General features: G+C 39.4%; 1 protein-coding gene across 7 annotated transcripts in view; it reads left to right on the top strand.

Annotated features, from left to right (window-relative positions):
- FHL2 (four and a half LIM domains 2) overlaps positions 1-12862 on the top strand; it is a 44893-nt gene that overhangs the window by 25039 nt on the left and 6992 nt on the right. For all 7 annotated transcript variants that reach the window (XR_012463524.1, XM_074158119.1, XM_074158159.1 and 4 more), the window contains 2 exons: positions 3194-3373; positions 11112-11286. Coding sequence is in view for 6 of the 7 variants with exons in the window: in XM_074158119.1 (XP_074014220.1) it covers positions 3218-3373; positions 11112-11286 (331 nt within the window). In the remaining variant the exon portion in view is untranslated. The remainder of the gene's footprint in view (positions 1-3193; positions 3374-11111; positions 11287-12862) is intronic.

Genomic DNA, 12862 nt, shown 5'->3' with positions numbered 1-12862 from the left:
TAAAGCTCAAGGCAGTGCATTATATCTGCACTAAGCTAAGCACAATTTTTGTATATGACAGGAACCAACAAATTGGTGATGTAGAGGACCACGTGCACCAAGTGACAGGCAAAAACATTGACCAGTATGATCTCAGATTTCTTGTTTGTAAGACAGAAGGGAAATTATCTGTTTGACATTCCAGCTAATTCTTCAACAGAGAGGCCCCATGACTACTTTACATGTAATTTCTTCTCTCCAGAGAAGAAATAAAGCTGTTAAATACCCTCAAAATACCACATAGTAGATTTGAGATCCAATGCAAGGTCCAGATATAAACTGCCTGGAATTTGGGATGCTTCATCCTGAATTCTGGCTTTCTGAATGAAACCACATGAACCTGAATTCCTAACTTTAAGATATATTGGATCTGAAATTTGTGCCAGATCCAATAAAAGATTCACACAACTAAAACCAACAAAACCAAGATCGGAAACTTGCCTTTCTTCTCTTTTAATTTCTCAGATCTCTGGAGTTGTGCCTCGAACCCCATCCAGAGCTGCCTATTCAGTGTCTTCATAGAGAAGAATTCACCCCTAAATTTGTTTTGGACATAGAAATCAGGTCTCCCTTTCCCTGCTCACGGTGTGGAGGACAATCCACTATGACAATCTTCGAGCACGTTTAACAAAACTAATACCTTTCAGGGATGCTTTCAGGATAGGGAAAAAAAATGCCCAGGTATTTTCTAAAATAGTGACAGTGACTATTCTATTAAATACTGCTTGCCTCTGCTCCTGTGAAAAGCACCCAGAAAATAATACAGCACTCAAGAAGAAACCTCTTGTGAGCAAGAGACTGGAACATTCACCTCTGAGTCCTTCCTGTCACAAATTGCTTCTATATTTTACATTTAACAGCTTTGGATGAAGGACAGAAATGGTATAAACCTGTAAAGAAATCACACTTTCATGTTTTTTTGCTTTTACACATCTTGATGGCAGAGGAATTTTTCACTCTTCAGTATTGCACATCTAATTCAGGGCTAGAAAGAACTAACTCTGAAGAAAGTTGAAAAATGCAATATATGGTTCCTGCTCACAATTTAACTTAGTAATAATGCCAATTAACTGTGTGACCAATTCCTATCATTTAGAAAAAAATATCTAATAAAATCTGGTAGAAAGTACAGATTTCTGTCCTAAACACAGACTAGTTGGACAAAGCTATCACTCCTCTCAGACTCAGCCATACATACACACATCAGTTTATACTGGTCTGATTGCATTCATTTTGCTGAAACTACTCCTTGAAGAAATTAAGTCCTCTCTAGTTCTTTCATGGGAACTATAAATGTATTTTTCAGGTTGTGGGTGTAAACAAGCTCAAAACAGAGGGGAAAATAAATCCACCATCACCTTACCTAAATGTGGTAAAGACTGCACCTCTGCTTCAAGAGGAGACTAACTTGCTGGAAGCAGTTAATAAGGAAAGGTCACTCTGTACTGACACTGTTTTCCTCCCTTACACTTTCATTGCTAGCCACTGCTTTGGATACAGGCTAGAGGGGAACTTTGGGTAATCATTGAGCTTCTGTCTCCAGCATAAGTCTTCTTACTTTCCTTCTTTTTTTTGTTATCAGTCCCTATGATCCTCTCAACTCCTTAACGACCAAAAGCATCTAACATACTCCTAGCTCCCCTTTGAGATAAGAAAGCTAATTAATTGCTAGAATATCTTGAGGTTCAAAACAACTGGATTGCTACTCCTTCTGGGTTGTCCATAGCACAGATGACCAGCAGTCAGGATTTTTCTTCCAAGCATGTTTTGGGTTTTGGTAGTTTGTCTCTCTTTCTTCTTTAGTAGGTACTTGGAGTTCAAAAGACTTCCCAGCAGCTGAGCCATCACTTACCTACCTCACACACATATAAAAGCACTCACCTCTTAGTCTGTGTTAGTCACAATGCAGTCCAGCAGTTGACAGAGAAGAAAAAAAAAGCTTTCTAGCCATCAAAACAAACTTTGCCCATTCTGACTACCATAAAACCTTAATCAAACCCCAGCTATGGGGAATAAAAAATAATAATAAAAGCTGAAATCCTGGAAGAGAACTCAGGATTTCAGAATGTCCTAAGGGTGAATCCCACCACCAGAAGGAGAGGATAAACACTAAGCAAGTAACAACTTTTTGTTTAAAACTGAGAGCTGAAGTTGGCAAAAGGACTGCAGCTGCTGTAAATGTCACTTGTGTGTGAAAGACAGAGGTAGTCACTTAAGCCATTAGTACCCAAAACATTTAAGGCTATATAGTTCAAATGTGGCTTAAAGAGGAGATCAGACCTGGCAGGCAGTGAAAATTGTGCAGTCCAGATGAAATGTGCTTTCTGCCTGGGAAATTCCCCATCCTAAGCAGGCAGCTATGTCCTGCTTCAGCTGTAACACCCAAACAGATTTCAGGTGCAACACACACTGTAAGCCTCGGGTTAAGAAAGCAGCTGATGACTCCAATGAAACCCAAGATAAATTGTCACGGGCAATAATGAACATCTATCAAGTAATCAAAGGCATTTGTGTCATCTTTGCTTGTGTGTGCATCCAAAAAATGCTAAGAAGACCTGAGGAGTAAATAGCAGTTGTCCCTAATTCAGACAAGATGATATATCCTTTGCAGTTCCTTCTACTTGCTTCTCGCCATCTGTAATTGTTTGACCTTTGCCTTAACCAGGGCATCTAACAGTGGTGCCCAGTAGCCTGTGCATGACTAATATCTACCAGCAATGCAAACCTTTGTATTGCCTTATGGAGGTGATGTTACTCCTTCTGAAGATTTGCTGGTTCATCCTCTTAATGTACTTGGCTCCCCCCATGCCCTACAGAGACAGCTTCTTGCTTTGGACCTTTTGGGCAAAACTTATTCACAAATTCCATATAAATTCTTCAAAGTCAGGATTTACTCTTCTCTCGTCTCTAACACTGTCTCTGGTCAAAGACAGGTCAGTGGATGGCTAAAGTAGATGGGCTACTATGGCTACTACCATTCCCCAGCACTGCAAAATTTATAGTCCAGTTTCCTCCTATTGTGTTCATTTATCTGACTGAAAGTTGAATTAAAATTGAGGTACAAAGTGATAAACTGGAATTGATAAACCCTTATTGGGGGATTGGGTCAAGTGTAGCTCAGTCTGACATACGCCTGTTTCTGTCTTTGTGACAGGATAGCCGGACTCCAAACACCAACATGACTGAACGCTTTGACTGCCACTACTGCAAAGAATCCCTGTTTGGTAAGAAGTACATCCTGAGGGAGGACAGCCCCTACTGTGTGAAATGCTATGAAAACCTTTATTCCAACACCTGTGAGGAATGCAAGAAACCTATTGGTGCTGACTGCAAGGTATGCAACATTTTTGTCATGTTAAAGAAATCTTGAAAGAGTAGCCTGGATACATAGCTCTCAGACATGGTGCTGTCACCTGGAAGGAAACATGAATCCAGATTAATATCTACCTAAGGGTTTCTTTTGGTAGGAGAGCATGCTTTCTGGACCCCTATATCTGCTCTTCACCACTTCATTTGGCAAACCCTTCTTTAACAAGCACATTAATAGAAATAGCAGAACACTCCTCTCTTCCCACAAGACATATGAAGATCTGACACGAGAAAGAATCTCACTAGGAGAGCCCAACTGTCCTTGGGGCCAGCTGGGATCTGGAAAGGTGGCAAAAGTTGATTTTGCCTACTTTTGGGTCAGAGGGAAGTAAGCCACTGCTGGCTTTGCAGTGACCACAACTCAGTTGTCATCGAGAGGCAAGACATGCTCAAGAAAAGCTGCCACCTCATGGACAACAAAAATCTGGCTAATGCTGACCCAAGTAGTAAGTCAGTTAAAACACAGAATAATCAGCCTTTTAAATACAGGATGATGATAGTGGAGTCTAACTAAAGATTGTAAAGGAAAGAGCAGAGGCCTTGCTTGAGCTATACACTGCTGCATCACATGGAAACACCTACTTTATATAAATAAGATGTGACCACCTGAATTTCTTTTAAATTAACCAAAACAACTGGGGTTCATGCTAGCTTTACTCTGAAGGAATGAAGGCAGATGATATTTGAGCCATGCGGTGAAGTGTCTGTTGGGCTGCCACAAACAGACTTCATCCAATATACATCCGCCTTGCGCAAAATTGACCTGTCGCAAGTGGGCCAAAAGTTTCACTGACAGAGTGAGTTTGCACTAGAACAGCCATTTGCATTGCATGGCCACAGGATTCTTTACCAGTATGAGAAGGCCTGACGTTTGATTTCCTACATAGCTGACCCATACCTCTAGAAGTACCAATTAGTCCCTATTGCTGATACTACCGCTCTATCACTAGTTCAGAGATACAAAAATATATACTTACTCAGATTGGGAAAAATAAATGTCTCATATCTCCCAAACTGATCTATCCCACTCCGTTGGCAAAGCAGTAGGAAAGCCCTTTTCAGAAGCCTTAAAAAGGTGAGAATGTTTCACCATCATGACGGGGAACTGGCAATAATCTCTATGAGGGTATAAAACTGCCAGCTTTCCTACAGCTCATAAATATTCAGATTAGAGAAGAGATACAGCTGGCCTGACCTGAAAAAGCAAAATATTTCTGCCCCATTCCAGAATGTGCTTTTGTTTTAAGGTCTCTTTCTAATCCCCTGAGAAGATATTTCCATGTGTTGATATTCAAGAATTTAAAAACTTGGACCAACTTCAACAAATCTCGGACAAAGTACTTGGGAATTAATCAGGCTGAACTTTTCAACCCAGATTTATGGATTTAGGGAGAGTGAGTGTTATCCGATATACTGCTCTTCTGTACATTTAAGCAAGAAACACTCTAATAGCAGACAGGAAAAAAAGCCCCTAATTGTATGCAGTATAAGAATATTTATATATGTAAAGAACCAGAACTATATGTGGAAAACACAACTATACTATAATAAACAAAGATATCTTAAAGAGCTATGAAGTGTACCAGAAACAAATGTGTCCTTTTTTGTTTCTATGACTGCTGTTTGTGCCTGTCCATGCTTTACGCTGCAGCTTTTGAACCTGTTGGCCAGTTTTAACCAAATTCTGACAGATGGATAAAGGTTGCAAACTTAAATTCCTACAAGTTTTCTGAAAAAAACATGTGGTTGGGTGGGAAAAGAGATCCTGTTAATGTTCCCACTGAGAGGAAAACCAGAGTAGTTTTTCAATGACAGTAATAGATGTACATTTGAATACAATTGAGAATATGTTTGAGAGTCCTTGTGTTTCTGTTAAAGCTTGTGCACTGTATGACTGAGCATAATTCAGTCATGAAACGCAAAGTCAGAAAAAAATCTTACTTCTACCTGTCTTTAAACTTATATATACATGGGAACACATAAGAAATATACACATATATACATACACAGACATACATGTAAGTATTTTTATATATATCTTTTTACATATTGCATTTGCATTTTCTCCTGAGCAAAGAAGATAAAATGGACTGTGTTTGGGAATAAAACCAGTAAGTTTACTGGATGTAAAAATGGACTCCATATTTACCTGTATAGCCTGTATACAACTGTAAAATTTGGAACTAAAACCTAATGGAGCAACAGTGTTATCAGAAAGGGTCACATTCAGGCCTCTCCATCTGGCAGGGCCACGCACCCTCACATCGACATTACAACCTGAAAGCTCCATGTAGCTCTCGCCTCAGATCCTCCTTTTCAAGTTCCCTCTTGGCCACTGCTGTTTCTCTGCACTGAGAAGAGCTGAACTGAGAATCCAGCTGCAGCTGAGATGCTCTGGATTTCTCTATCAACCCTCCCAATTAAAAACAACGCCCCTGTAGCCGAAAGGGTTACACCAAAGCAAAACAGGTGTTGACAAGAGGACAGCCAGCTGCCTGTCTCTGTCACCTCTGACACTGCTGTAGTGCATCAGCACTGGTGTGCAGTGTCAACTCACCCGAGTTGAACTTAAGCCTGCTCAGACACTGGTAATACTCCAACTTTGACAGCACTGGGCTCTGAGAGGATCAAACTGGTGCCAGATTTTCACCTTGTGTGTAGCTACGGCACAGAGAGCCCACAAGGCAACTATCCTGAAGACAAGCTTCCTTTGCATTTACATCAGGGGAGAACTTGCTTCACTATCTTTCTATGGTAATTTATGGGTATCTGTGAATGTAACTGAGTAGTCAATAACTTGTTCTTTATTTTAAATGCTTTTTTTTTTCCACCAAAAAAACCACCCCTGAATGACAACGTGTCTGAATGACACCTTTGGACTTAAGCCATTTCATTAACTGTAAACAATTGTAGCTGATGTTTATGAAACTTTCACAGGCAGATTAAATGCTTCATACACTGAGTGGTAGGAGGCACTGGCAGGCAGTAGAAAAACACAATGCCATTTGTCTCGCAGCTATTGCACGTTATCCATATGCCAACAGGTTTTAATCAAAATTTACTCTTTCTGAAAAGAATTGGCATCCATCGCCTACGTCCCTGGTGAATGCTCACCACACCTACAGTTTCAGGCTTCTTTCTGGAAATCCATCCATTATGTTCTCATTTGCCTAACTGCTGAAGCGTGACTTTTGGTTGATTTTTTGCTTTTTTAATAGTTTCCTTGCAGGCCCTATGGCACAGAAACTATCACAAATACAGGAAATACCTACAGTAATCCAGTGTTTAATGCAGTCCACAAGTTGGCCTTGGCAAGCAGGAGGGGGTGAAAACTCCCTCTGCAAAATGTGAGAATGAAATTAAGAGCAGATTGTGAGATAAAGCTACTGTGTCAGCACGCAGGCCAAAATTGGATCGAAAGGGTCGGTCTTACACCCAACCTAAACAAAAACATAAAGCCTCTAGTAATGCGGATCAAGAAAGGGAGAAAATATTTGTTTTTCAAATTTTTAATGTTTAATCCTTGTCCTGAATTGCACCACTTTTTCAGTGCATTACTGAACATCAGACTAGTTGTTGTGAAGTGGAATGGTAAAAGAAAGGGACACCCTCGCCTCTTCCCATATCACTAAGGTGCTGGCTTCAGTACAATATAGCTTATTTTTCCCTTTTCTAAACATACTTTTGATAGGGAAGCAGCAGTCTAACATATTTAAGCGTTTTGCTACAGGGTGTGCATGGCTAAAATCTGTACAGCATTTTGTTGTCATACCCCATTTCCTCAGCTCAACCTTCTGAAAAGAGCATTGCAGCAAGCATATACAGTTGCTCTGCTGCTAATAATCTCTCTAATTTCCTTCTTCCTGTTGGGTCCCTGTTGAAAGTCAGTTCAGGAGAAAAGGTAATACAAAATGGCTTAAGTTCACTTAGACTGAGAAAGCCGGAGTAGAAGACAATACAATTGCAGAATATGAGGAGTCTGTGCTTAACCCAGTTACCTGGTAACTCTAGTCTTGGAGCTTTTTCAGTTTAAAAAACAAAAGAAGTCACCAGCAGCCCCATCCTAGAGGCCCAATAAACCGTGCTGGATCAAAACCACACAGAACTATGGAGGAACTATCAAATCTGATTTTGTCAATATTGAAAACAGTTGTCTTGACAAAATTTTCTTTGGGGGTGACATAATGAAAATAAGTGGAAAAAAATTGCTTGAAAAGCACATAATGGCTTTTCAGAACCAGAAGTTTCAAATCCATTTTGCAAGGGATGACTCTAAAAAGTTTGGATACAAATAGAATCTGCATTAAGTTTTGCTTGCACCATATTCTTACAGTCAGTTATCTGAGTGTGTACAAGGGACCTCCACTTGGCCCACTCTCTGACGTTTGTTTGAGAAACATCCCAGGATTCACTATTCATTTGGTTGTCCCAAAGAACTCTGAGCAGAAATTTTCAGCTGAGGTTTATTCTCGGATCAGGCTGAGGAAAGCCCCCATACAAATCTGACTAGCTTCAGGGACTGCTTATTTTTTATCTTCAAATGAAACCAGATTTCCAGGAAGGATTATTTCCCATGTTCAGAAGAAATGCAACTGAATGAAGTGTTAAATATTTCTCCCTGCAGATTCTGCTGCAAAGTTCATCGCAGCTCTGCAGAGACAGGCATTGCCCTCCTCCCCTTCTCTTTTCACTTGTAGCACATCTGGAGCGGGTCTGGAGCTCTCTGCACTTCAGCTGTAAAACACACGTACAGGACACCCCATGTCCATGAGCATCTGTGTGCATGCATCTCTGTATACGTTAACACTGTTCCACTTCTCAAATGCCATTTTATGCTATTTTTTAAGTCTCTGGTCTGTGCTTTATCTAACAAGTCTCTTATCTGCACTTATGTGTGCTTTATCTAACAAGGGCACGTGGCTGTCAGTTTTCATACAGATGCACAAATAGATTGCAAAAAGTGTCATTCTCCAGATTTCTTTTAGGCAACATAGGAAGCTGCATTTAAAACTACAGTTAAAATATGTAGCACCAGGGACTAATTTCCCTCAGGCTGCCTAAAGTGGCTGAGAAGTCATGCTCGTCAGTATTTTCAGGATACACCTCTGTTCGGAGTCCACAACAGTAATTTTCTTTATTAGTTCTTCCTGGAAATCCATGCAATACACAACAAATTCCTGTTTATCTCTTGTACCTTCAGCTGGAACAAATTTATTTGGGTTACAATCATCTCACCTAGATGCTAACATGCCTAGAGTAAACCTTTCAGTTTAACTGATGACCAGCCTAACAGACAAGCTTGAAGCCAGTTTTGCACTTGCAACTTCTCCAGCATAGAATCTGTTCCAGATCACTACAGCCATGACCCGCGTACAAGCCAAGTTAGATACACAACAGCCTGAAGTAGATCAAACCTGATTTCTGGTGACTTAATTACACTGACCTAAGAACAACATGATGCAGAAACTGTTTCGACAGTACCTTGGACTTCCTTGCTTTGGATGTGACAGATTCAGAGAGACAAAGCAATATCCATTTCATCGGTCTAGTATTCTGCTGCAGGCATGTCAAAGCCAGACGTCTTAGACTCCCTCTACATTCAGTGACGGTATCTGCTATAATCATCCAAGGAAGCTAAAGATTATTCAAGTCAGTCTGTATTTTGGGTACTTGGGGTTGTAGTTGCGCTTCATCTCTCTGCCATGACGAAACATCTGCTGCTTTCACCTACCCAGCTAGTGTCTATATAAGCTGCCATCAGAACTGACTCAAGGATTAAACCTTTCATCATTGACACCTAATCCTTGTCTTCATTACTCCTCTTTCGAAAAGGCATGCACCTTTTCCAGGGTACAATTTTATTGATACAACAAGGCAGAACAAAAGCAGATATCAGCATATGAATTTTGGAGATAAAAAGTAGCTTGAAGAATATTGCAAAAAGAGGAGAGAGCGGGAAAGAGACATGAGAAAGAAAAGCAGATCTGTTGCCATTCTGTTTTCTAGCAGGCAAGTTTCACATTTTGGAAAACTTTGTTGGTTGTATGTTGTATTTTTCTGTTAAAAATATTATTCCCTTCCGAGATAAGATTTAGGCTATTCAACTTCATTTAAAGGGGGGAAAAAAGGTAAATAACATCCAAAGAAGGGGTTTTTTTCATCTTGCTATTAGAAAAGATTAAAATTTTACAGTCAGAAGTTTGGATTGTTTCAAAAGGAGTCAGCTGAAATGAATAGACAAGCTCAATAAACAGTCTGAAAGCTGTAAAGTAGGAGGCTCAGATAATCTATCGCACAGTGCAACCCCTAAGACGAAAAACACATTGGATACCAATATTGCTCCGAGTGATTTAAGAAATCTAAGAAATTTAGGTGAGTAGCAAAGTTGTCCAATCAAAAAAGTCTTTATTGCATGGTCAAATTCTGATTGAAGTTACTATAGTTTAACAAGCTACCACACATCAGCTGAGCTAAGGAAAACTATTTCAGTGTTTCCTGTTTGCTATTTATGAGAACAAGGCTCCTGCAGACATAATGTGTGGTTATTTTAGGTTAACCTAAATACACAGTATCTTTTGTTTGCTCTGGGCTAAGATGGCACATTTGGAGTTACCTGTGACTGTACTGACCGACATAGGGCACTTTAGGCCAGACTGTGTTTGAACACTTTGTGATGCTTCCATTTACACAATTAAAAATTCTGATATTCTACAACTCTTTTTTTTTCCTTCAGTTAACCAGATTAATTTGGTGCTTGTAACGAATAGATAGTGGATCTTGAGCTAGAACCTGAGAAGTTATTTAGGCTGAATTTTTATACTCCCCATTCATTACAATACTAGCCCCTCACACTCCCCCCTCAAAGCGAAGCCTATATATTTTGGGGTAGACACCCTTTCTTGTAATGATCTAAGCTCGATTTGGTTTCAAGTCCACAGACGCTGTTCAAGTGTTACTTGATTAGGCCACCTTAAATTTGAAAAGGCACAATCCATCCCTTTAGGTCACAATTTTTAAAAGGACCAGGTTTTTTTAATTAATAAAAGGGTATTTTAAATCCTTAGGTGGGTATTTTAAGTACTTCGGTGCCCATGCCAATCCCTTGGCCAGAGTGTTCTGGATCAGTGGCTGTGGGTATGACGTGATCATTCATCTTTCAGTCTGATTCATGTTTGAAACAGGTAAACCAAAACACAAGAGTCAGTAAAAAATAGTTGCAGTGAAAAAAAAAAAGGAATAGAGATCAGATCAATTCCACCCTTGGTGTAAATCTGTTGAACTGAATAAATACCAGAAAGTAATTGCGAAAAGGACTTCTGTCTAGGCTGAACACCTATGAAATCAAAAATAGCTAAGACAAATAGGGGAAGTCTATTATACCTATAAGGTTAACAAGTTTTAATCTGACTCAAAACCAGGGGTTTATTCTCAAAGGAAATACCTAAATGAAACTAGTTGTTCTTCTGCCACATACGAAAAATGAAGATTACCTTGAACTGAAAAATGGTCGATAGTTGTCATGAGCTCTTCCTGGTTATCATAGCAAAATAAGTTCACCTTCATCAGAACTTTTTGTTTTCTTGAGCTGCGCAAATCAGCCTCGGCCCCTGGCTGTGGTTCAGATGTAGATGTGTTTGCATTCCCTGAGCTTCCAGTTGTGCAAACTGCTCATTCTCCTTACTCTGTGGTTTTGGATTCTACAGGATCTGTCTTACAAGGACCGCCACTGGCATGAAACCTGCTTCCACTGCTTCCAGTGCAAGAACTCATTGGTGGACAAACCTTTTGCTGCAAAAGAGGAACATCTACTTTGCACTGATTGCTACTCCAACGAATACTCCTCCAAATGTAACGAGTGCAAGAAGACTATTATGCCAGGTTAGGATGCTCGCTTTTTTGGCTAAGAAAAGCTTAGGCTAAATATCAAGCCCAAACTCAGCAACATTTGCGACAATTGTTTTTCCTTGACTATCTCTGCTAAGCCATGGTGAACTTTGTAAAACACAGTTGATTGTGCATCATAAGTCATTTCCATTACCAGAACACATAATTTTCATGATGAACATGATAGAACTTCATGTGAAGTGGATTACTCTTGAAAATTACTGTTTATTCCATTAAGTATTTTTATTAATGGCATTTATAATTTTTTACAGCAGTACTCATTAAAAGGCTTCTGATGGCTGGACAGCTAAAGCTGAATCTTTCTGTCCAATCCCAACTTTGTACTCTGTCTTGATTGGTTTCCACTGCTTGAAGATCAGAGGCAGCTTGCAAATTTAACAGCTTACTTAATTCACAATTTAGCTTTTTATGTAATTACTCTAAATTTAACTTCTCTCATAAAAATGAAAAAATGGTCAAAGTGCCTCCAAGGTCTTTCTTGAGCACAAAGATAGGAAAAAACAGGAAAGAGCTATTTTCTTTTTCAACATGAAACATGAGGTTATAGTAATAGATTGCTAAAACCTCATCTGCTCATGTTAATACAACAACATTCTGTGATGATTTGAGGGCTTACAGTGGAAGGAACATTGGTCCAGAAATAAAATATTAAAAGGCAATTTGAAGAATCCACATACGTGCTCCATAACCACTACTGATTAATTTTTCCAGTAAAATTTTTCTTTGTCTGGTTCTGACATTGATCATCTTGGACAAAAGCTAAAAACCACAATGTTGTGCACATAAGGTGTAAAAATGAGGACCTGATGATGAAATAGGATGTATAAATAGAAACAACGACAATACTTAAAAGCAGATGGCACTATCCATTCATAATTGAGTTTAGGCATCTCCTTCTATTATTCCATGTGCACCTGTTTTTACTGATACAGCACTAACAACTGACATGTTTGGGAATAGCCATTGCTAGTTTTAATGCTGGAACTACATATATGTATGTCTTAAGATTGTTCACCAAATTCACCCCAAAGATCAGCGAATATATTTACTGAATGATCTCTTTTTGCCTATTATGCTAGCTATGGATTGATAAGTAGTAATGGAGGCTGGATTCAGCAACCCAGAGAATCCCTTCTTCTCCTACAATCTGAAACAGAAAAAACCCCATTTTTATGAAGCTTTACAACCACCAACTGGTCTTTAGTTGCTCACTCAGGATAGCTGTGATTTCACCACATTCAGAGAGCAGTACACTCAGCGTGTATTTTCTACTTACACAGCACACCATGGTAGTACAGGAGCTACCCCAGAGAACTATGATCACCAACTGAAGCATAATTCATTTTGAAAGAACCACCAAGTGGTTGGATACCCTTTATGGAGACTGTTAATGCTATACTTGCCCTTTGCTTTGCTCCACTAAATGTACAATTTAGATTTAATAAAGCGTTATCTTGACAAGCCTATTAAATACCAAAGTAATTACAAGCTTGATCTTTCAGTCCTTCTGCAAACTAAACTCCCACTGACTTCAGTGTAGCAGGTAACA

The sequence above is a fragment of the Numenius arquata genome, chromosome 1, assembly GCF_964106895.1.
Source record: "Numenius arquata chromosome 1, bNumArq3.hap1.1, whole genome shotgun sequence".
Taxonomy (NCBI): Eukaryota; Metazoa; Chordata; class Aves; order Charadriiformes; family Scolopacidae; genus Numenius; species Numenius arquata.
The sequence above is the reverse complement of the archived record's forward strand: the minus strand, read 5'-3'. Positions and strand labels throughout refer to the sequence as shown.